We start from the raw sequence: 24,429 nt of genomic DNA, 5'->3' as shown, positions 1-24,429 counted from the left end.
ACCAACTTCTGAGATCAGCCATTCTCTTCAAGATAATTGCCTTCCTTTACCATAGCTTTGAAAAGATATTAATGCATACAAAATATTTTGCTTAATCTTTCTTTAGTTTCTAGACACATTTTAGGTGTTAAATATGAATTTAAAGGAAACTGCATAGCCTAGAATTCTGCAGTTGGCCTGGTTTTCCTCTTTTCTTAGGCCAAACAGTGATACACCCAAAATGGATCAACATTATTTTCTGGCTCTCTTAAGTGGTGCTCAAAAATCTTATGGCAACACCGTTTCACATCCTGATAAAACTTGAATGAAAAAAAAAATAAAGACACTTCTGCTTCCAGCACTTGGATTCTTGTTGTAGTGTTACTGTTTAAACACAGAATGAAAGCCCTGAGGTCAGTGAAATCCCACTGAAGTGAGCAGGGTATAAGTTACAGCAACATCTGCACTGGCTGAAGGGAAACTGCAAATCACTTGGTAGTGCAATGGGAGCTATTTTCCTCATGCTTATGAGGTATTTTAGTTCTTCAGTCCTTTCCACCCTGAGCTGCTTCTCTTTGTGTTCAGCAGCTATTAAAAACTCACAGAGTGGAGTTTCTTTGTGCCCTTGCTGTAGGCCTAATTGACAAATGTTTGTTGCCTGCCATTATGTTAAGCCAGTATATTTGAAAATTAACTGAAGACTTTAGTCTAATTTGGAGAATTTAAGGGTGAATAAATACCATGTACCCCAAGGCGGGCAAGGCAGATAAATTAAAAATGGGATCTAACTGTAGTGGAGACATGCTTATGCCTAAAGCTTTTGTTTTGTTTTTTTTCCTACAAACAACTTGACCCAACCAAACAACATGAAATCAGAGAATTCCTTGGTCAGTCTTCTGGAATATCCCTGTGAGCCTCTTCTAGGGAAAAGAAGGAGTACTAAATGTTTGGCTACCTCTACACCAAGTATTAAAATGTCATACTGTTTTCCAGCCTGAAAAATTCTGGTGACCTTACTAGCTGAAGCAATTAATGCTGAGCCAAACAGGCAAGAACAGAAAGTCTTTGGGGGTCTTCAGCAAGGTTGAACTGCAGCCAAAACTATTGAGAAAGGTGTGAAAACTGCCTTAAAACTGATCAGTACTTTGCTATTTTTGGGTAAAAATATTTGAGCTGCTACTCCACATTTGAATATTAGAGGAATGTCTCATCAGAATGAGGAAAGTCTTGATTTCTGGCCATGCTTGAAGTGCACTGTACAGCACCCTTTAAATATTGGTCTCTTCTACATAGGTGTTGCATCAGGAGAAATCAAGGGTTTGATTTACCTTAAAATGATGACTATGTGATTATGATCCTGCAACACATTATTCATCCAGCCTCCTTTGTGTTAGGTAAATAAAGCCTTATTTTATTTCTTCTAAAAACAAATGGAAAGTGAGATGACAGTAGAAAGTAGAACAGCGTCCATAAACAAAGCAAATTGTGACAGAAAAATTTGCTGACTTTATGAAAATGGGATCGGAAGTGCTGCTTGGTTTGATAAGAAACTGGCAGTATTTTGTTTTCTTTCAGCTTCTCCTTATCATCTTTTGTATTGCTTCTGTTTCTTATGTCATCACTTCAAAAAGAAAATCCATCACAGGAGGAATTCTGCTGCTTAGAATAAGGATTTAGTCTAATAGCATTAGACAAATCTCTTGACTTTCTCTGGCTTTCTGCATTAGAAAGAAGGTGGGCAAAGCATTTTTTTTCAGAAGTGTCTAAAGAATTAGAAGTCCCATTTTCAAAATTAGTTTAGGTACTTAACCACTAAATCCTTTAGAGAGATATTTTGGCTCTTCCTTAGTCTCTTTAGAAAAATGAATTGAATTCATATAGCATGTAGATGTATAAAAACTGAGTTTCCCTCTGCTCCCAGCAGATGGATATTTAGCTTCTAGAGATATAATAAGCCTAGTTCAAGATTAAAAACTCTGGAATATTTTTCCATTTAAAAATCTGGAGAAAATCAACAAATTCTTTAAGAGTGGCTCTTAATAAGCAAATTGATTTCAGGAATCTTGAGAAAAGTTAAAAATAATTTTATGCAAAATGTCTGATCAAACATTTTTGAACTTAATAATAAGAAACTGTCTTGCCTTTCTGAATCTGTCTGGGTCCTCCAAAGATCCAGCACTCTGTTTAAAAGGAAAAAAAAAAAAAAAAAAAGACACATGAAGTTAAGATCCCAGAAGAGCTTGTAAATGAATATTCACCACACAGGGGATGTTTCTTTCATATTCATGGTCACCTGGACAGAGTAAACCAGCAGGAGATTTTTTAAATGGGCTTTTTAACAAGATTAGGCAGAAAGATGACATGTTTTTAGGTTCTTGACTACTTGAATCAGATGAGCAGTTCTCCCAGCAATAGCTTTGACTTTACTGACACCTATTGACTATGTCAATGCTTACAGAAGGTTTTGGTTAACAAACCACGAGTCATTACAATCAATGGCAAACACAGAAATATGCTCTTTATTAATAAAATTCATGCTTACCTTCCCTGCATTTTAAAAGATTCATATTCTAAAAAAGCTTTGTATTTCAATAAAAGGTTTCTCAATGCAGAAAATTTTAAAATGTCTCAAATTTTAGGTGTTCAAGTTTGAATGCACTTGAATACAGAAAGTACCAGATGCAAACCTGTAAATTCCAATGTTTTGACTATGGTATCTTGAAGGTGCTCAGATAATGTGAGTAGTAAAGCTAGAAAAATATTAATTAACAATTATATATGTTTATGCAAAGAACATGGGAGTATCTTTAGCATGCCCTGGAATATCTTATATATGATGATGATTTCTGCTATGCTTAGCATGGCACCCTTATATAACAACTTGGTAACCTCTTTAATAATTTGTTTTTTGCATTAAAATGCCTCTTCTTTTTTTCATTCAAATCATTAACCTATAAGGACAGTTTCAGAAGGGACTAGGTCCTTCTGTGCAGTTACTTTGAATCAGTTCAGAGAGCGACAATTCTGTCTCACAGCAGGAGACACAATAATGAACAGTGAATATAGTCTTACTGCAGGAACTGCCAAAAAATAACTCTATGGAGAATGTGTGGAGAAAGGGCAAAAAATAGAAATCCACGTGCCCAGAACCAAAGTATTCACACACACAAACACCTCTCAGATCCCAGCTGCATGCCTCTTTGCCATTTACTATTCTGGTTTAAAACTTCCATCTCAAGAAATATTTTGAGCATAGCATACCAAGGGAAAAAGCACACAACCCTTAATTAAGCTGACACACATGAATACTGCTGAATGTGAAGCTGAAAGAGGCATGGCAGAGCTCAGCAGCTGTGCTCTGTGTGCTGTCCCTTACCGGTGAGCCCAGGGACTCTCTCAGCCTGGCTTTGTAGAGCATCCATCGGTAACGCAGGTCCTCCAGGTCTTCAGAACTTCCAACCACTGGATGAAGATGAAGGAGGTCCTCAAAGAGACGCTGACCATGAGGCACATGAGACTGCAGCTCCTAAAGGCAAAGACAAGGGTCAGCAGCAATTCAGGAAGGCCCCACTTTTTAAATCAGCATTTGAAAAAACAGTGGCTATGCAATAGCATATTTATTTTTGTTATTGCTTTTTTGGCCTGAAATAATATGAAACTCACCTGAAGGACTCCTGTAGCCTTGGATACTCCTGTGTTTAGTTTCTAACAATCCAAAAAATCTAATACATTGCCATAGCATTTGGCTATACTCAACAGGAAGAGTAAGACCAAACACTGATTTGACACTAATTTTAATCAGCTTCTTTTAATGAACACATTTGCATACCACACCGGAAATGTCCAGCCCAACAGCTAAATGCCAGGCGTTTCCTTCTCTGTTAATTCTGGCAGACCCTTCCTAGTAGAAAGGATGAAATTTATCCTAAGTTCTTGAGTTTCATCTACTCTAGAGTCTCTTAAAGCAAAGAGCATAGTATTTGAATTTTTTGTCTATTTGTTCTTGAGGATTTTTCTTTGGGATTTTTTGGGGGGTGGTGGGTGGTTGGTAGGTGGAATGGTTCTGGGTTTTGTTGTTGTTTGGGCTTTTTAATTCTGAAAGAATTCACAGTTATTGTAGTATTTTTCTCCATTCACCCCCTGAAAACTAACCTCAAGTTTGCCCTGGTGTGCCTTAATTTCCTCTGTGGAAGATGGTGTCCTAGCAAGAATTTTGGTCAGTTCAGTGTTTTCTCCTCGTAGCCACTCTTCAAATTCATGTAGGAGCTTCAAGTGGCTGCTTGCACTTTGCCCTTCTCCCATCTTCTTCTAGGATACAGAACAGGAACAAAAAAGCCTTTACTGTTATGTCAGACCTTTCCTCTGAAGGCCTGACTGTGAAATCTTTACCTCCACCTTTGTAACCCACAATATCAGATGAAGGCAATCAACTGTTCTTGTGAAGCTGATACGACGACAGCCACAGAGTCCCCACCTCACCTGCTTATGGTTGGGATCGACATCCAAAAGGTGGAAAGCAGGTCTAGACATCCATCTGCTGTCCACAAATGCTCTTTTCTTCTTGCCAGCCGCTGGTCTATTTAACTGCCACTTTTTGAGGAGGCTTGAAAACACAAAACCAGAGATATCAGTGCAGTGGGCATCCACATTTTGACTGGGGCTATGGGAGACAGCTCTGGGGAAACAGCACTATTGTTGTTATTACTATATCATTATTAATACTAATAAGACTATTACTGTTGAAGTTATTCCCAACCAGAGTATCTCTCAGCTGCACCAGGACTCTAGTTCTAATATTTCCAAGTGTTTTGTTTTGTTTTGTTTTATTTAGGGGACTAAGAATAATACCTTGGCAATGTGCCTTTCTTTCTGGTTACAGAAGACAGTACAATCAGACCTTCCTCAATTTTGTAATTAATTTTTTCTGTCTATTCTGACAGTGTGTATGAATACAATCATACATGCATCATATCATTAAATAATAATACAGACTAGAAAATATGAGCAGCATTTCAGCACTACAGAGTGGAGGCAAAACAAATTAAATCTTCACTTCCTAGCTAAAGAGAAGATTTTTAGCTCTGCTTCTACTTCTGCAGGTTTGCAAAAGGCACAAATCCCACTGCAGATACTCCTTGGAGGCATCTCCAAGGAGAACAGGAAGATGAGGCAGAGCAGCACAGGTCACCCATCTATGACAAATCTCCTCTGACACAGACTGGCAGTGCAAGAGTGAGCCAGGTGATAAGACACTGCCTACTCCAACACGAGGTAAAGAAAGATTCACAGACATTGTGGTTCACAGAGTCTTAACAAGGTTTTCTTAAAAGTCATGATTTTCAGTTTACAAACAATTAAATAAAATCCCATCTTGCTTCTAGCATTATGGTATGGCTGCTCACTTTCACAGCACAGACCTCAAGTGTGTCTGTTCTTCCTGCAGTAAAAAGAACCCCGTTGAAGGGACATAAGGAAGACCTACATGAACACTTACCCAATTGCCATCTCCTTCAGTGATTTCCATGACTCCTTCAGCTGATCCAGCTCTGCCTGGACATGGGCAGTCTCCTCTGGAGAATTCTCCATGACCAACTGGCCATGAGTTTCCACAAGGTGCAGCTGGACCTCCTTATCTGGAAACTCAGCCAGCAATCTCTGAAATGCAAAGCCCTGACAATTACTCCCAGGTATCCTGGGTAAAGTGGAGGCTATGTCAGACTGAAGGTCACGTTCAGTCCAGGACTATGCTGGTTTTGTTGGCTCTAGCTAGAACATACCTAGAGGGAAAAAAATATGCTGTGGATGCTTCCAAAGAGCCAACATAGGTCAAAGAGCTGATGGGGGCACTTTGAGGGTGCAAGCTGTCAACACACCTCCTTCTGTAGCCTTCCCATGAAAAATTTTGGTTACCCATATGAAGGCAACAGCTGTCAGCTGAGGTATCCTACTAGAGTGAATTTAACATGCAAAGTACTGCTACACAGGAAAAAGCTGGCAGCTTTGGAACAGCTCAGTTCAGCAAGTAGAAGGCCAGCTAAAATGGCAGGAATGTTCAATATATTGATGGGTACACATAGGCAAAGGCAGGTATTGTTCAGAGAGAGCATCCTGACAGGAACAGACCACCTATCCTTGGATAATAATTTATCCATCTCAACACTGCTTACTCATTTTCACTACTCTTGTCTGTTACATGGCCCCACATCCCACAACACAGGGCAAAGAAGACAAGCAACAGCAGCCAACATTTATTGAAGTAGAAACACACATCATTACTCTCCTGAACCAGGAAATCCTCACTAGAAACCCCCACTCAATGCCTGAATGCTGCAAAGGAAATAATTAACATCTTAAATTAAGATGCTTTTCTCACCTCCAGGTCCTCCAGCCTGCCCTCGGTGTTCTGATCTCCATCAGCATCCTGGCAGGAGTCAATCTTCTCCCTGGTTACTGAGATCCACTGCTGGAGGTCAGACAGTTTGTCATTATATGCCCAATGCTTCTGAACGTGGTCTTCACTCTGCTGTATCATCATCTAAAAATGATAAAAATATGTCAGCAATCAAAGATAGACCAAAAGCACTTCCTTTACTGGCTCTAACACTATGGTGGGAAGAGAACCTCATGGGCAAAAAGGAAAAAAACAGATATTAAAAACCTATCCTTTTAGCATCAGTGGTGTGGAAAACACCTCCAAGCTCCTGCAGGCCTGAATTCAACCACACGGTGGGGTATTAAGAACTAGAATAGCTCCCTTCCTTCTCAGGGAATAGAGAATATACATGTCTGGGGTTTTTGTGCCCCAGTCAATACCAAATACGTCTTACACTCCCTGAATCAGAAATGACTGTACAGACTTGTTTGGCAAAAGTTCAGTTCAGTGGTAAATGGGATGATTGAAACTGAAACTAGAATTCATAGTGCATGTTCAGGAAACACTTTAACTAACACATGTCATTTTATAGTGAACTGCATAGCTAAGGTAACTTTATGAGCTCTTCTTCTGAGAATCTGAGATTGCTCTGGAGGTCATTTTAGAGGTATGTTTGCAAGGTAAAAAATTCCTCAGGACAAAGCATGTATTTATGCAATCACAGCACTTTTCTCTCACTAACATTTAGGTCACATAGCCATAAAAACCCCAAACACTTTGGTACAAAGCCCCTCTCCCATAATTTGTGAAGTGCAAGCACCACCATGAAAATATGAGTTTTTCTGGTCAGAAATCTCAGGCCTACTCCAGAAACAGTTTATATAGATATAAAATCCATGTGGATGGCATCCTATCCCCAAGGGAGATCACATTAGAGATAATCAGAGAAACCTGGAAGAGTTATCAAAGTCTTAAAAATTCAGTGCTTTCTTTCCCTGAAATGAAAATATCTGTCACTAAAGCATGCAATGTCATATCCTCAAAGATGTTTTAAAATATTTTTAAATAGAGGCAACTGACAACTCCCCTGGCAACTAAAGACTTATGTTACCTCCAGTGATCTCTTCAGGGCCTGAGAGTCAGATGAAAGTTGGTTCATTTCATGCCTGTGTGTGGTGTTTGACTGAACAAGCTTCTCTACCTCCTCCATGTGAATTGCAAGCTCTGCCAAGTCATCTTGGATCATCTGCAGAGGAAAAGACAGATTCCATATGTGCAGTGTGCTAGGTATGGCATGGACTTTCAAAAACATATACCAAAGGTAGATTCATGTGACAGTGTGAGGAGAAAAACACCCAGCAACAACCACTGTCATTAAGAAAATTAATTGATTTGATGCCTAGGAGTAAATGTTTCTGAAAAAAATAGTTGGATGCCCTTTACATGTTACTGGGAGGTAACAAAGAAGATAAGTTGCTGAGACGTGCCAAAGGAGCCATGGTATAACCAGCAAAGAACTGTGGTGACAACACCCCTGTGGTCACCAAGGATGGAGTGCCACAGTACAGGTGAACTGTCACAGCTCACCATAGCAGTCACATCCCCTCTCCTTCTCCTCCTGCTCCTCTGTCCCCTCTCCCAGGTATGTAATCCCACTGTATGCACTGAACAGGCTCTATTGCATGTTGGACCCTTTGCTGAACCACTTCAAAACAGTAACCAAAAAATTATAATATTTTCCCATTAATTTTTTTTCTTATCTTGGACAGCTGAATCAGCCGTGGAACAAATCCAGCATTTGTCATAATTAAGTGACAAGGCAAACAGCAGAAAGAGGAGGCTACAGAAGGAAGTGGAACAATGGAAACTCTTTTGAGGAAATTAACCTGAACCAATCTATCTTGTGCAGTTTCACTGCTAGTGGGAAGTGTCAGGATACACTTTCTTTAGCAATCAAACTAGCCCAAGAAGGTGTACCACCAACAGCTTCCAACTGCTTCTTCCTTCCCTCAAGCTCAGTTTGCCAGTACTTCATCTGCATTGCTTTAATTTCATTCACTCATGCTATAAACTGGACCAAATGAAATTATCTAACACACAATCGAGAGGGAAGGTACTGAATTTCCAATGCTAAGAAAATATGAACAAACAGGAACCACAGTTAGCTGAGGACAACATGGCCAAATAATACTGTAATGTACCTGGAGTCTCTGGAGTTGTGTCTTTTTACCCAAGAGGTCAGGCCGTGGTTCCTTCTCCAGATCTAATTTGGCTTTGATGGCAGATAATTTCTTCTGCAATGGTGCAAAACCAGCATCAAAGTTCTTATGTTGCAATATCAGATTCTAGATGGAGAAATAAGAAAACAGGTCTAGCATCCAACATATACCCCTTGGCATTATGTTTTGTCAATATGTGCTTCATATTCAGAACAAACACTGAGCTACACTATGAAACAGACCACACATTTATTTGAATATTTGATCAACCTAGGGAAAGGGATTAGTACTAAATTTATATGTATAAAACTGGCTTAGTAAAGACTTCATCTTTGTCTTTATCAAAGAATATGGGTTTTGTAGTTCACCTGGAGTTTGCTCTTTCTTTGCAGCAGACTTTTGTGTAGAATTTCTCTCTCCTTTGAAGCTTCAGCTACCTCTTGAAGGAAAGACTGTGCTTTTTCCTCACCAAGGACATTGTTTAGCATATCTTTCTTTAGCTGTAACATCATTAACTTCTCTTTGAAATGGGAGCTTTCAGCTAGAGCAGCCTGGAGGAGAGAAGTTCTTCCAGTGAAATCATACCCCAAAAAAATCATATAACAATATTATTTTCACACAAGTCTCACAACCAAAGCAGTATGACAAAGTCAAGTAAAAACAGCATGCTGGACCAACAAGGGGTAACAGAAGGTACCTGGACAGTGCCCAGTTAAAGAAAAAACCTTCCCAATAATGCTAGAGGCACCAGGGCTGCATCAATTTTGTGAACAGAAAGAGAGGTAAACTGTACTATGGGAAGAGTTGTCTGTGCAGAGGAGAGGCCTCAACAACCAACAGAAAGGACAGCTTGAATGCTCATCCTGAGGATAAATTCCACCCCTGTTCACAGACACATTTATTCTGGGGATCACAGGGATGACAAAGTAACAAACACACCTTGCTGGGCAATTGCACTAATTGTGCATTTTAATCCCACATCTATATCACCACATAATTCTTTAACAGACTTCACAAACTTCCTATTCAGGGAGATCTGGGTTAATTGTAAACAATATTATCATCATTGTTAAAGATATCTAGCACTTTCTGCAGCCTGCTCAGCTGGCAACTCCAGTTAACCAAATGGAAGGCAGAATATAAGCCAGTGTGCTACAGCTGGAGCCAAGCAAAGAGCTCCATCCCTACTGTGGGTTTTCCTGCCTCACTGGCAGGACCTTCCACCTGCTGCTGCCTGCAGGCTTGGTCAAACCCACATTTCTGAGCTTTGCAGCAGCTTTGCTACCTCAATGTGAGCCAGTTCTGGCTCTGAAGTCTCCAGCAGCATCTGGACCGACGGCTTCCACTGTTCAAAACTTTGCAGGGGATTTTGGATGAGTCTCCACAGCTGGGTTTCTGTATCAGTGCTCATTTTAGAAGTCTTGCTTCTAACACTGTAAGGATAAAGTGACAACCAAGAGAAGGATTATGAAGAAATCCAAGCCCAAACATTCTAATCTTCAAGGCATGAATTAACACAATACTGGGGTGTAAACCATAGACAACACAAAAGCCTCAGTCTGTTTTACTGCCTGAGCCTGCTGTTGCACACCAACAGCTGCTCTGTCACTCAGAGACATCTGACAAACTCTATTTAGATGTTGTAGGACACATTTGTCTTTTGTGCAACTGTGTATCAGGAGCTACTCTGCTTTTCTAGTAACCAGCAGTCTTCCCTTGTATGTGATCTTTCTTGGCTGCTGTCACCAGAGTGATTTAACAAAGCATATTATTGGAGCAGTCTCACTGACTCATGGGAGGAACAAATCATGAGTATTTAGAATGTAACTGCAGTTGCCTGTAAAAAACAAGGTTTTGTTTCTTTAAAAAATTACATTAAAAAGTTTTGATAACCTTATGTTAACACAAAAAGTGAAAAAATATTTTTTTTTCAGATACAATTCCTTTAAATTTTGCAGAATCACTTGAATTTATATTAGTGATATAGAGGTGATTCTGATAAAAAAGCTTTGTATATGTATCAACATACATACACAACTCTATTACTGGGGAAAAAAAATTGAATCAGCAAATCTTCAATGAATATTCAGGCTTCTCTGAAAAAGAACACAGCCCAAACACAGCCAAAAGACAAGGCCCAGCAGTGACACACCCCATGCAGCTGCCTCCTGTTCTTCTCAGCTTGCCTGACCTCCCAGTTTGCAGAATCCTGCCTGATTTGGCAAAATGCAGCCCAAACTTTATGTTCACAGGGGAACAGTATCTTGCAAACTCCTAAGACAAGCAGGTGAGAGAAATGCCAGTCAGGATCATTACTGCCTCTCCATAAAACCAGAAACAACAATCTTACCTGTGTCACTGGGCCATGACGGGGCTAAACAAAGGAAAGTTTGCAGAGGCCAAAAGTTGTGCAAATAGAAAGTTCTGACTTTACAGGTCCTCTGCCATTTGCTCGGCTGCCCCTGCCAGGCTCAGTGGGAAGCTGCCAGATTTCCCAAAGAAGCATTGAGAGAAGCTGGCAAAGAAGCAGCTGCCATTTTCTACTCAGAGGCAAGTCTCCTGCCTTCTTTGCTCCTCTCTCAACTTTGTTTACTTGCTAGTTTTTAAACTGAAATCCTTCCCACAATGACCTATAACCCTTCCAGCAGAACAGCATACTGTGCACCGAAGGAAATAAGCTGGGATACAGGAAAAGAACTGACCTTCTTTTTTCCCTTAAAAAATGATTCTTTCTTCTAGTTTGCAAAATTTGCTGCAGCTTCTTTACTTCCTGATTCCAGGCAGCCTGGAAACGGAAACACTGAAGTCTGGGAGAGGCTAAACTTTCAGAGTTTCCAACCCAAGGCAAGTTGAAAACAGGAACATGCATATAAGCTGCCAGGAGAAGGGGAATAAACTCTGCCAAATAATTGCTAAGGCTGGTGAGTCACAGCAACAACCTCAACAAGGGAGGGCCATAATTCTTCTGAACCGTTTACTACCACAGCTCCTGTCCTGATTTTCTAGTTGCTAGCATGAAAGGCAAGCAAAATACATAAATTATTATTATAAAATGCTAATTAGATCAAATTAGCTGCCAAAAATCTAATTTTCTTCAAACCATACACAACATTAATGATGTAAGATCATTGCTTGAAAATGACCAGGAGCCTCCAGCTCCCAGCAAATGGCTAAAATTACAGCTTTTGTAAAATAGAGGCAGATGTAATTATCAAAAGCTTTTTTTTTTCTACCCATCACATACAATTGAATGGCACATCACTTTTTTTTTCTTAGGCCCCTGACAATTCCTGAGAGATTCCCCCAGCTGCCCACCGTACCTTTGATACTGCTGTATTGCAGAGACAACACTCTCAGCATGTGGCTGCACATCTTGGGAAAACCGTAGCAGCTCCTTAAGCTGAGCCTTCAGCCTCTCAATCTTTGACTCTTCTGCAGCCAGAGCTGCTCTTGTTGCCTTAATTATAAAAATAATGAACAGATCATACCTTATGTAGTGTCTGGCATATGAAATAAGAAGTAAGGCTGTGTCTCAGGGTATGCACAAATCCCCTTTCAGTGTTTTTTTTCTTGGTTAAAAGGAATATGGTCTTTGCTAAGACAGAAAATATTCTCAGCAACAGGCTTTTTTTCCAGCAGGCTCTCTCTTCTTTCTTAACACTACCCAGCCTCTGCATCTGATCTGCAGGGTTCACTGTTTGAACAGAGTGAATCCCAAACATGGTTTCAGTTCACCAATTGCAGTATATAACATGAGCTGCATCTGTTTGCCTGATCTTTCTCAGAGACTCACATATAGAGAATGTTAATTCTAGGGTGACTCAGGGAAACAAAACCAAATAAAACCCATGCAAATGTAGCTGGATTGAACCAGTATGAATTTTTTTGATCCTTTTTGCATATACTTTTCCCAGTTAGTCCTGCATAGCCCTAGACATACAAACAGCAATGAAAGGCATTTTGAGAACTGATAACAAATGCAAAACCAGCCCTCAAGAGAAAACAAGTAATAAAGATTCTTATCTACTTAACGTGTGACAATTTTTCCACACTCATTTTTGCAGCAGATTGGTTTTGGTGTAAATATTGGATTGCTACAATCTTGGGACTTCTTAGTACTGATGATGTGTCTGCTAGTAAAGGACAAGAGGTGCCTCTTTTACAGAGATGATGGATATGACATAACAATGGTCTTACCAAACACCCCAGAAATATGTGTACTTGTGTCTGTGAATGCACTTGTGTCTGTGTATATATATAGTCAGTGAGGCATTGATTTCCTGCTTCTTCTTAAGTGGAGCAAATTGTGTTGTTTGCTCTGTATTGTGCTCTTTTTGCATATGATCCCTTTGGACTCTAGGCACAAGCTCCAGCACATCCTCCAAGCCTGCTCCTTCTGTGCAGTGTAAGATGAAGGCTGGGGCAGTTGATTCCATTGTTGGCAGTCACAATTTCCTCAGTGTGTTTCACACACACTCATCTCTATTTCCTTATCATCTCTAACCAATGGGACAGGCATCTGTTGGATGTGACTATGCATGTTCAGTCTACAGCTGCACTTGATCCTCCACACAAAGGATAACAACTTACATTGCATTTTTTCCACAGAGTTACAAACTCATCTTCAGTCTTTTCCCCTTCCCCAGGCTCCAGGTCATTTTCTAGTCTCTGTAGATCTTTCCTCAGCTGCTGGATGTCTGCTTCTAATTGTCTGGCTTGGGACTCATAGGCACTTTCAGACTGCTGGATCTTGAGCAATCTTTCCTCCTCCTCACTACTCAGCAGCTTCAACTTCTCCAAGGCTTTTCTAAGCTCTTCAAGTTCATCCTTCAGTCTTGCAGATCCAAGTGGAGAGGTATTCTGAATCACCTCTGCACATTGACTTTCAAGGTGCTTCCATTTCTTTCCACCACTCCTAATGTCTTTGGCAATTTCCTGCAAAAAGAAGTTAAATAAAAATTATTTGCAGGAATGGGAAGCTGGGGAAAAAGCTGAAATTAGAAGAAAAAAGACCACCTCTCCTGGTTGTACGTATTTTGGTTTTCACTTCTTATTTCAAAATATGTCTTTTTTCAAGTGACCAGAAGCCAGGGTTAGTCTGCCTTCTGAGTAATACTAATTGCCATTGATACTGAAAATATTGGTTTTCATTAATCCTTACCACCTGAGATCCCTGACAAAGAGAACAGGAGCTGCAGGTGCCAGACATATATATTAATAGCTGGATCTCAGAGATTTTAAGTTAAAAGCACTGGCACCAAAATAAAAACTGGTATTTTCATCACCAGTTCTAAACTATCAAAAATTGTGAACCCTTAGGGTCTATCTGGATCATGTTTACCAAATCTGTTTTATTTAAACAAGATTCTTGAAGAATCACATAAGAAAAACAAACCAGACCAGTTGGTGACTCATACTGGAGAACCATACATACAAACAGTTTCAGGACTTCATACAACTTATCTGCCCTAGCCCATGCTAAAATCACCATCTATTTTGTACATGTAATTCTTTTCTCAAGGACACCCTTGTATGGTTTGAGCAACACATATGGGCTCATATGTCAAAACCACACAATTCTATCTCCTTGTAAGACCTATATTGTTCAAAGACCTCCAGTGCCTCTAGCTTGTCCTCTGCTGAAGACTTGGTTGCTTCTCCAATGCAGCAGTTTAATCTCTCTGTGACACCACTCAGCCACGACTGGAACTGGTTGACACTGGCGCTGTACTGCTCATGTTCCTTGGTTATTGTTTCAAGCAGTTTCACTCTGTTCTGTAACAAGAGACATCAGAAGTGATGAGGACTGTGCTTATCTGGCTCTTTTTCCTTTACCTTGTAACCCAGAATTTATAAACAAGACTCCCTTTTCACAAGCCCCCGTAACACTTGGCCTCCACAGGAATTCAAAGTTTACCTCGAGAAACAGAACACAAAAGTACACAAAGGCTTGCTCCTGTCTGAATTTTGCTGCAGGCTCTCAATGTCTAAGTCTCCCAGAACACAAAAACTGCAAAGCCCCGTCAGCTGAATTTCTGTCTTTCCAAAACTTCCTACTCTCGCATTAGAAAAGACACAGAAGTTTGTTTCTGATTTTCACTTTGTGAGATACAAGCAGTTATATTCCTTTTGTGGGTTAAAAATAAAGACGAACACATCTTCTTTATCTGTCAAAATGAAAATAAAAGAATGCAGTAGAGGCATGAAAATTGTTTTAAACTGTTCATTATTTAAACAGACTGCATTGATAATGACCATCACCTTCAATTGTGTAGTCCAGGCACTTTTGTACTTACTTATCAGGTGGTATCACAGACTCTGGAAGCAAATTCAAGCCAATGGAAAGCAGGCTTCATTTTTCAAGTTACTGCCTGTGCAGCCTATAACCAACAATTCCTCAATTTACAAGGGCCTGCACATCATGAGTCGCTGCCTGCTGATCCAGTCTGGCACTCCTCACAAGTCACAGTCACATTTGCTCAGACCGGCCTTGTTTGCCAGTCCAAGTTCAGACCTTTTTGATTTTGACACAAATCACTTGCTCTGTTGTTTCACTAGTATAATATTCAACATAAGTATTATCTTCTTCCAAATCAGGCTGATTTTTTCTTGCCCTTCTCCAGCTGGCATGGAGAGCAATTGAGGTACACTGTGGTTACATTAGATTTTAAAAAAATCATTCCTTCTGCAATCCATTTAGTGCTTGCAGCACATTTGAAAGCACGCTTTGCTCTCACAGACAATGGGCCAAGTTTCATTTTGTGTAATACAGGACACAGCACTGGCCTCTGAGCAGCTGCCCTCCAGGGCAAGTAGAGTGATAGCTGCAATGGTGGGTAGAGCTGAAAAGTCCCCTTTGCATTTCCCTTGTTCCTGTGAGGCTCTGGAGAGGTCCTCACACCTGCCAACCTGCCTGAGGTGGCAGAGAGCCATGTCCATTCTGTCAGCATCCCCTGTGTGCTGGGGATGGCAGTCCCTCTGGGACTCTCCCTTCACCTTTGGGACAAGGTATGCCCATGGTGCACTACAAAGCCACCCCCCTGCAAGTGGAACACCACCAGACTGTTTTTCACACTGCCACTTCAGTCTCTGCTGACTTTTGCAAATCCTGTGTGACTCCCCTCAAGTTAGTTGACTTGCTGTGAGACAAAGGAGGAATAGCTAAGGGACAGTTGTTTCCCATGGGGGATGAAATGCTGCCTGTTTATTAGAGCACAACTTTTAATAGCACCAGCCATAAACAGGTTTGGATGAAACCAAAGGGTAGAATTATGACTGCAGACTTCTGTGGCCAAGATGTATCCAGCGTAACACCTCACTTGCTAAATCCCTGTGTGTCAATTCTGAAATCTGCAGAGGCTAAACAATTCACGCTTCAACCTTAAGTCAAGGATCTGAAGAAGACAACCTTACATCAGTGTAAAAGGGTCACACAAAGTTACCCTAGTCAGGCTAAACTTATTGACTCCAGGGGATTAGATTATTTTGCTGGCAGAAGCTCCAAAAAGCATAAATCAGAATAACAAAGCAGAGATGTCATTAAGCTCAAAAATCTTAGGCTGATATACAGAGGGGTTCAAAAGGAAGTCAGAACAACCTACCCTTGGCCAACTAGAATGAAGGAATAAGCAGTTGGGGTGAACTGCTGGTCTGTGATGTCAAGGAATAGATGCCATGGATCTGGACAGACTGTGATAGTTGTCAGACTAAAGGCTTACAAAGAGTTGGCTAAGCAGGAGAACTTTCCAATGATGACAAATAAGGTATCACCTGCTCCTGTTAGGTTAGCTGTTTGGGGAGCAGCACAGTGTGAAACTCAACATCCACATTCACTAGGCTAAGGTGAGGAGACACGAAGCAAGGACATGGCCCTGTAAAGAGTAAGAGCACAGACAGGAAAGGAATGGGTTTGCCATGGGCTGCAGAGAAAGGGATGTGTCTGGGCAGAATATGCCCAGCCCTGGGTACTCAAGGAAGGCAGACAGAGGCTTAGGGCTTCCTAAGCTCCCTTCACTGTCAGTGAAGGCAAATAAGCCTCCTCTGGAAGGCAATATAGAGCACAAGAGGAAGTCCCTACTTTAAATCCCTCTGTGTACACAAAGCTCCTGTAGCCCTTCCTGGTGCTTTTAGTCTTATCTTTGGGATACCTTTGCAAAGTATTGTAAGTATCTAGGTTTCAGTTACCAGAGACAACATGGACTGAAATTAATCTGATGTGCTCAGAAGTATGTAATATAATTCCTAAATATCAACATCCCATATATCATAACTTTTCTTACCATCTTCAATCATCATTTATGCTGAAACATATAACCATTTACCTCTACATATTTTTAATTTTCTGGTCAAGGGAAAGCATGTAGGAAATGGCTTCCACGTCTAAAAATATTCCTCTCTATGTAATTAAAAGATATGCTTTTAAAATTTGCAAATGTTAAAGACACATGTTGGCACTAAGGAAAAAAACAAACGTCCCACCATTTGTTCATGCCAAAGAAGCAATATCACAGGCAAACCATTTAAGAAACACTGTCCAAGAGCCTGCCTTCTGATAGAGCTGAACAACTGCACAGGCTCTAAAAATGCTCTTCAAACAGCAGTGTAATGTACAAATACCAGCGAGCCTGCTGCGCTCAGGCACTCAGCTGGCATCTGCAAGTCACATTTAGTCTGGCCTCTCATCATGTGAGGGGCCAGAGCAATCCCCTTACAACTCCTGTGTCTCATTCATTCATTCATTCATTCCTCCTGCCCACTGGAAAAGGTGGCAGGGCTTCCCTCACAAGTGTTATACTTTCCAACACAATTCCCAAGGTGCCTGTAACTTTGGCATTAGATAATAAACTCCTCATTTACTTCAGTTGCAAAATCCAAGGCTTTCCAACTCCCTTCTTTGTTCCACACCTCCTGAAAGAGGGATTTCTTAGCTGGATTCTCTCACTCCATCCTTCTAAGAAGTGTAGTATTTATAACCAATGCCAAAGAAAAGCTTTTTCTCATGTCTCAGTTGGCTGGAAACATAAAGACATATTTTGTCTAAGTAGTATGAGCCACTTCCTGATCTCATTTACACCAGCACATATCCAAGTTCGTTAGAGAAATCACACTATGTAAAACCAGTCTCAGAGAGGTCACATTCCGGCTTTGAGTATTCAAATTACTTGTCTAAAAGAACAGCTTTATTAAAATAACTAATGACTGTCTCCAGCTTCAAAACCAAAGACAATTTTGGTGAGGAGGGAGTGAATGATAATTTCAAATGGCAATCTAGACAGACAACACCTGAATTCCCAAGAACCTTCTTATTTGTATATCCAGATACCTTGTAATCAAGGGATCTACCTTTAAAAATAAATAATCAGTGTTGAGGCCCAAGTCTGCTGGTGGCTTCTCTGTGGCAGCTGTAGCTACAGAATTTCCAAACATACTCTAGATTTTGGAGAGACATTAGCAGTAGTTGTATATTTATGGCTAGAAAAGTATAACTACATGCTCACAAAAGATGCCAGATTAGGGGTTTTTTGGTCACTTTTGGGGATTGGGATATTTTACTCCAAAAGAGAAAATGTATCTATGGGGCAAGCAGGGCAATGGAACAAGCATCTGAATGTTGTTGTTCTTACAGTGTGATCTGAAGCTAACTTTGTACAACAGCATCCAGGGAGGGAAAGCATCCATCACTGTCAGGGTCCAGTTCTGGACTGGTGTGTAGGTGTGGGAATTAATAGAAGGCAGCATTATAACAGAGGCAGACAGCAGAACCAGTGAAATGAAAATTATGTCTATTTGCACCAGGTAATTCCAGCCTATGAAATTCTGGAACTCAGTATGACCAAAAAGTAGGTTTTAATTTCTATATGCTTGGTATAGATGTATCTATATATATATATATATATAAAATATCCCTTTGAGTATTTCTATTGATTTGATTAGTAAGAAATTGAATTCTTCTGCCCATCCACAGATGTCTGCCCTTCAGCCTTACCACATGGTCTAATCCCGCCTTTGAGTTTTAGAAGTTAAAAGTACAAGCATTTTCTGAAATCTTTACTCAAAAATAGTGTGAAAAGGAAATCACGAGTACTAAAAGATGAAGCAGGATGTCTTACACCAGCCTATCTCACAACTGTTCAAGCTGGGAGATTGGTATTGGGCAAGAGTTACTGTGCATGAAACTCTTTCAGATAGTGGAAGTGGCCACTGAGCAAAGTGGGCCAGAGCTGACTCCCACCTCTTTCCCAGTTCTGCAGGCAGGGAGGGCAGCTCTGGGTCTCAACTAATCCTACTTCCTCCAGCAAAGCTGTGTCCATGTAATATTCCCTGGCCCCTGGAATGGGTACTCTGCATCTGGTTATACATGAACCACTAATGTGCTGAAAGATGAGGAACAATTCAAACTTTATACAGAGATGACCTAAAGCAGTATTCACTAGGTCACAGCAAGCAGCCTGCAGTTACTTTACAGCAACACACTGTAAAGCACCACGTAAGAGTATCCCAATTAACATCACCCCAGGACAACAGCTCATCTTGGGACTTGACAATTGTTTCAAACAGTCCGTTGACTGAAAGAGCAGGAGTCCTCAGCTCTGATTGGCTTTGCAGCCCTACCAGGTAAGCCCCATCACTAAAGAGGCAAACAACAGGAGGAGCAAGTAGCAAACAACACCACAGATGGGAGGAATTTGAATTTCTAAGTGTACCTGAGCTTCTTGTCTGATTCCTTCATATTCCACCCTCATTTTCTTCTGAGCATCCTCATCAACGCTGGGGTCACCTATCCTGCTGAACAACGAAGCAGCTTCCTCCAGCAGCCTCTCCAGCAGGACTGACTGATTTAGGACATCATTCTGCAAAACCTGAGCATGGCTCAGCTGCCACTGCTTCTCCTTTAAGCCAAGCTGCAACTCAATGTCAGGCTCCAAGGTCACCCTCATGTTGTGAATCCATGTGTAAAACTCATTCTGGGCTTTCAGGTACTCGCTCCAGTGCAGCCAGACCCACTCAATGCGGCTGTTGGGGAGAGCAAGAGAGAGGAGTTACATGAAATGATGATGGGAGCAGTGGAGACCAACGATTTCAAAAGGCCTTCAAAGCAGTGCACAAGGTTCTCAGCAATTTTAACTTGCTCTGACTTCACAGGGCTTGGGTTCACTTCCCAGGTCCTCTCTGCTTTGAGGAGGAAATATTCTGTATAAGGTCCCCATGCCTGACCAAATTCATCATTCCAGGCCATGGGGTGGGTGGGCCAGGTTATGAAGGCAGAGCCCTGAGATCTCACTGATCCTCTCTCCCCATACAGTCCCCAAAATGCTCATGGGACTGGGATTAGCAGGGATTTGCTATCTACAATCCAGGGAGCAGAGACAAGCATGAAGCACTTTATGAAAGCATGAGGAAATAGCTGCCTCAACACACCCAAGAGTGTGTTTGTCTTACCTGTGGCAATGAGTAATGTATATGGCTGTCTCTTCCCACAAGGCTTTAATGTCTTTCAGTTTAGAGAGTACCTCATGCTTCTTATCCTCACTGATGCTGCGAAGAGCAGCATCTGCCTTCACAAGAATCAAGTCCATTTTCAAGCTGCCTTCTGGTTCCAGTGCACGTATTTTCTATGAGAAAAACAAATTATACTGAAAGCAAGGAAAGAAAACAAGCATAATTGATGAAATGTAAACTTTGTTTTACCCAGGAATCATGAACTCATAGAATCATTTAGGTTGGAAAAGACCCTCACAACCATTGACTCGTTGTTACCACAACACTACCATGGGAAGGAAATGTTTCTCTACAAAACAGATAATTAACCCTTCCCACCCAACTCCCTGCTGCAGTTTCTCCTGAAAGGAAGATAGGAATGTTTTTTCAGACATAGTCATTCTTAAACATCCTAAAGGACTGAATTTAATTGAAAACCACACAGCAGTTGAAGAACATTTAAGCTAGCTACAAAAACCAGACCATCCTCCATTAAATGCCTGTGGTTGTGTTTCCATTGCTGTTATAAGGTTACAACACTGTGATGCCACAGGCCAGCTGCTCTTCCCCACCTGCCAAAGCACAAAGAGGCAACCTGCACAGGCTACACTGCAACCTCTCAATTTTAAGCTCTACTATAAGAAATCATGAAGCATATTAAAAAGGCTTCCTAGTGCAAATAAAAGTTGGCTTAGAAAAGAAGCCAAGAGAAATTAACTAGTGGAATTTTCTGCCTGCTACTAAATTTTACTTCGACCCTAAATTGCTAAGTTATGAATTGGTGAAAATGTGTATCTTACACAAATAGGAATTCCAGGAACTGAAAGTGGAGTAATGTAATTTTAAGTATCCAGAGATGGAAAAATCAACACAAGTTCTGTACAATTTAACAGATTAATTATCCCCCAATTCAGATGTCAGCTTTCAACATTACTTTAGCCATATCAAATTAGCTTTTCTTGCTGTTCTTCCATAAACTCCTGGCAAACTGCAGACTTTCCAGTTTAAAAAAAAAGGGCTTCTACATTGAAAACACTAAGATTTTCAAAATCAGCGATTACTTTTGGTAAAATTAGGCCTATGGGATTTGATCATGTCAGTTATTGCAAAGGTGAGACAACTAAAAGGCGTTTGCACCTCCAGCCCCACATTCTGGCAAAAGCAAAGCCTGTTCTTTTCGCATGTAGGCAGCACACCTGCACGTGATGTATAAACACTTGTTTGGAGAAATTATTTACTAAGAAAGGTGTGATTAATAGAAACCAGGGAAGCAGGGCAAAGGGCAGGGCAAAGCAAGAAAATACAAGCCACAGGTATCATCCAACAGGTACAGTGTAAGAGTTAAGCTGTACTCTAAACCTGATATTTTTCCAGCAATTAAAAGCAAACAACAGCTGGAGAGAAAGCAGTGGCTGTACAGTCATTTTTCTTTTTCAAATCTGTTTTTAACATGATTTGTCTCATTGGCTGACATTTTCACTACCAAATTAACAGAAAATAAACCACAGGAAGGAAGCATGAAAAAAACCAAGCAAGCCAGGTGCAAAAAAAGAACGGAAGACTAAACACTGGATTTGAAAACAGACAATAGGGAAGCAGTGAGCACATGATGAGAACATTCAAGCTGGAGACAGAAGCCAAACCCAGAAAGGAGGTAGGATGAAGGAGCAGAAGGTGGTTAAGGTACACACAGGAAGAAAGATGATGAATCTCCAAAGTCTGAGTTGAAAGAATTTCTTAACATGACTTTTTGCATGTTACAGACATCCTCTAAAGCCCAGAGAAGTAAACAGGCTTCAGCAGTTCAGGCCATATCACATCACCACAAATCTCTAGACCTTATAACTTATTATTTCTGCCATGAATGTTCCCCCTTTGCCAAACTACCACTCTTCTACTAGAGTTCCTGTGTTTCTTGCACATTTCTTGAGATTGCACACAGCATAGTTTCCCAGACAAAAGGGTGAAAATAATTTAAGGTCAGAAAAATTAAACTATAGACCAAGATAAAATGCTTCAGGTTTCTATGACTGACATGCAAATCTAGCTTCACTCCGTGAACAGACTCTAGATTATGCCACAGGCAAGATCCATCCTCCAATAAACCACAGTTAAAGAAAAAGGCTGAAGACATCACTGTAAACTACCCCATCATCCATGTAAGCCTGCAATGTTTTCTGTTAAACTTCAGAGGAGGCAGTCCAAATATAAGTAGACACACAAAAGGAGAGACTTTGGGGTAAATAACAATGGAAAAGATCTTGCCATTTAAATTACAGATTACTTGGAATTTAAGGTAATAAAAGTATAAAAATAGTTTCAATGTTAGTCATAGAAAGATCACCACTCCCTCCAATGGTATAAATGGGATAAACAGGAATGTTTCATTCTCTGAGATTACAAGACCTAGATAACATCTAATGAAACTGAAGTTAATGAATGTGAAATCACTGTAAGAGAGCAGGCACAATCTGCAACAGGATCTTGCTGAGAAGAATTATAAAACAAATTAAGTAAAACCAGGAAAAAATGAGAACTTTTACCTTTTCATTGAACAGATCATATAGGGGATCTGTAAATCCTGATATCATCAGGGTTACGGAAAAGGAGAAAGGAATTACTCTAAGATGGCCTATTACCAGGACACTGCAATCTTTTCCCATCAGTGCCAGAGTCCTGGAGGGGATGGAACACAAACATGATCTGATTCTTTTATACTATATGCTGGTTGTCTGCAAATTACTATGGTAATTGCAAGCAGCAACCAAATTGTTCCAGGCTTGAGGAGAGTGTAAACATTTTAACCTGCCAAACCTGCTGCTAGTATTCCAAATCAATCTGAAAATCTTGGAAGCCTGTGATATCAAATTGCCATCCTCTTTTTCTGATCTGTAAACAATTTGCAAATAGAAAATTTAAAAGAATACTGATGTGAACCCATCCACACAGGCCCAATGCTCCAACAAGCAGGGGCAGCTGACAATTTCCTGATGGCAAGCTCCTGAGCTCACAGCAATAACTGCTGTAACAACGGCAGCACTGAGAGCCACCTCCGAATTCCATCGCTCTTCCCTTACCTCAGTCTCTCTCAGCCTGGCTTCTAGGGCAGATCGAGGTCCTTTGGTGTTGTCATTGATCCTCAGTCTCTCTTGGATGGCCTTCATCCAAGTTTCTGCATTCTCCACGCTGCTGTCAAATTCATCCTGTAGCTGCTGAGTCATCGCATTTGAAGAAGCTGCAAGGATAGGAAACAGGGAGGTAAGCAGGTTTTGGGTAAGACCTGAGCAGGAATGAAAGGCAATCCAAAGGAGAAAGAGAGAAAAGCTAATGACGTTATGGCTTTCCTTTTGAACAATTATACCAAAAACCAGAAGGCTGGTCAGTTGAGTGCAGAGAACATATTCACACTGCAACTTTCCCAAATGAAAATATACCAGGAAACAAAAAGAAGGTGGAGAACTGGGAGGTTCCTTTACAGTGAACTGACAAACAGACTTAATTCAAAGTTTTTAAATGAGATTAATTTGGTGTTTGTGTGTATTCCATATTAGCTACACCAAACACAAACACCTTCTGTTTCTTCCCAGAGTCATGTCAGTGTAACACTCTCCCAATGCCCTTCCAGGCTCATGTACTGAGCATCTGACACCAGACTAACGAAATACTTTGGCACATGCTTAACTTAGAGGTGTATAAACTGCTGTTGTAGAGGTGTTAAAGCTGCTGAGAACAGGATCAGATGATCAGACACTCAGTTAACTTCTTGTGCTGAGACCATGCAGAGGTTACCTGAATGCACATGCAGTGAGTCTGGGATACACAGACAATGGGAACTGGCCAGCAACTTCCAAGACAAACTACAAACAAGACTTCACAGGGGATTATCAATACTGTTGGATGTCTTCTTTTGCCATCTCTTTTACCAGGCTCCAAGCTTTTAATTTTGCCCTCCCTCTCTCCTGTTGCCCATTCCCAATCAGCAGGAATGTATGATGCTTGGTTGCTCTGTTAATGCCTCTGTTTAGAGCACAAGCTCTCCACTGCCCACACAGCCTCCTTTGTGCCTGTACAATAGAGCAGAGCCATCCTAGGCTCACCCCTAGCACTGCTAGACTAAACGACTAATAAGGATGAGCCATAACAGAGCACCCTGTAGGTCAGCTCCACTGAAGTGAACACAATGAGATCCACTGCCATTCAATGGGTTTGTATCAAATCCTACAACTACTGCCAGCCAAGCAGACAGTGTTTTGTGGAAAATAAAATATTCTTCCTCTTTGTAATTCAGCACAAAGTCTGGAACTTAATTACTGAACCCAAGTTTGTTGTGCAGAATTCAGTTCTACAGAGCCCCTCAGTTTCCATGAAATGATTCATGTG

General features: G+C 40.8%; 1 protein-coding gene across 4 annotated transcripts in view; it reads right to left on the bottom strand.

The window, feature by feature from the left end:
• The window catches only part of SYNE3 (spectrin repeat containing nuclear envelope family member 3), a 55,131-nt gene that overhangs the window by 10,716 nt on the left and 19,986 nt on the right, over positions 1–24,429 (bottom strand). For all 4 annotated transcript variants that reach the window (XM_021549716.3, XM_077783974.1, XM_021549717.3 and 1 more), the window contains 16 exons: positions 23,127–23,284; positions 20,011–20,183; positions 19,275–19,584; positions 14,185–14,346; positions 13,162–13,506; positions 11,892–12,028; positions 9,857–10,004; positions 8,940–9,122; positions 8,554–8,697; positions 7,464–7,598; positions 6,353–6,514; positions 5,474–5,634; positions 4,459–4,582; positions 4,132–4,287; positions 3,356–3,505; positions 2,121–2,159 (listed from right to left, as the gene is read on the bottom strand). In XM_021549716.3, the coding sequence (XP_021405391.2) occupies positions 2,121–2,159; positions 3,356–3,505; positions 4,132–4,287; positions 4,459–4,582; positions 5,474–5,634; positions 6,353–6,514; positions 7,464–7,598; positions 8,554–8,697; positions 8,940–9,122; positions 9,857–10,004; positions 11,892–12,028; positions 13,162–13,506; positions 14,185–14,346; positions 19,275–19,584; positions 20,011–20,183; positions 23,127–23,270 (2,673 nt within the window). In that variant the 5' untranslated portion in view covers positions 23,271–23,284. The remainder of the gene's footprint in view (positions 1–2,120; positions 2,160–3,355; positions 3,506–4,131; positions 4,288–4,458; positions 4,583–5,473; positions 5,635–6,352; positions 6,515–7,463; positions 7,599–8,553; positions 8,698–8,939; positions 9,123–9,856; positions 10,005–11,891; positions 12,029–13,161; positions 13,507–14,184; positions 14,347–19,274; positions 19,585–20,010; positions 20,184–23,126; positions 23,285–24,429) is intronic.

Source organism: Lonchura striata, chromosome 6 (assembly GCF_046129695.1).
Source record: "Lonchura striata isolate bLonStr1 chromosome 6, bLonStr1.mat, whole genome shotgun sequence".
Lineage (NCBI taxonomy): Eukaryota > Metazoa > Chordata > Aves > Passeriformes > Estrildidae > Lonchura > Lonchura striata.
The sequence above is the reverse complement of the archived record's forward strand: the minus strand, read 5'-3'. Positions and strand labels throughout refer to the sequence as shown.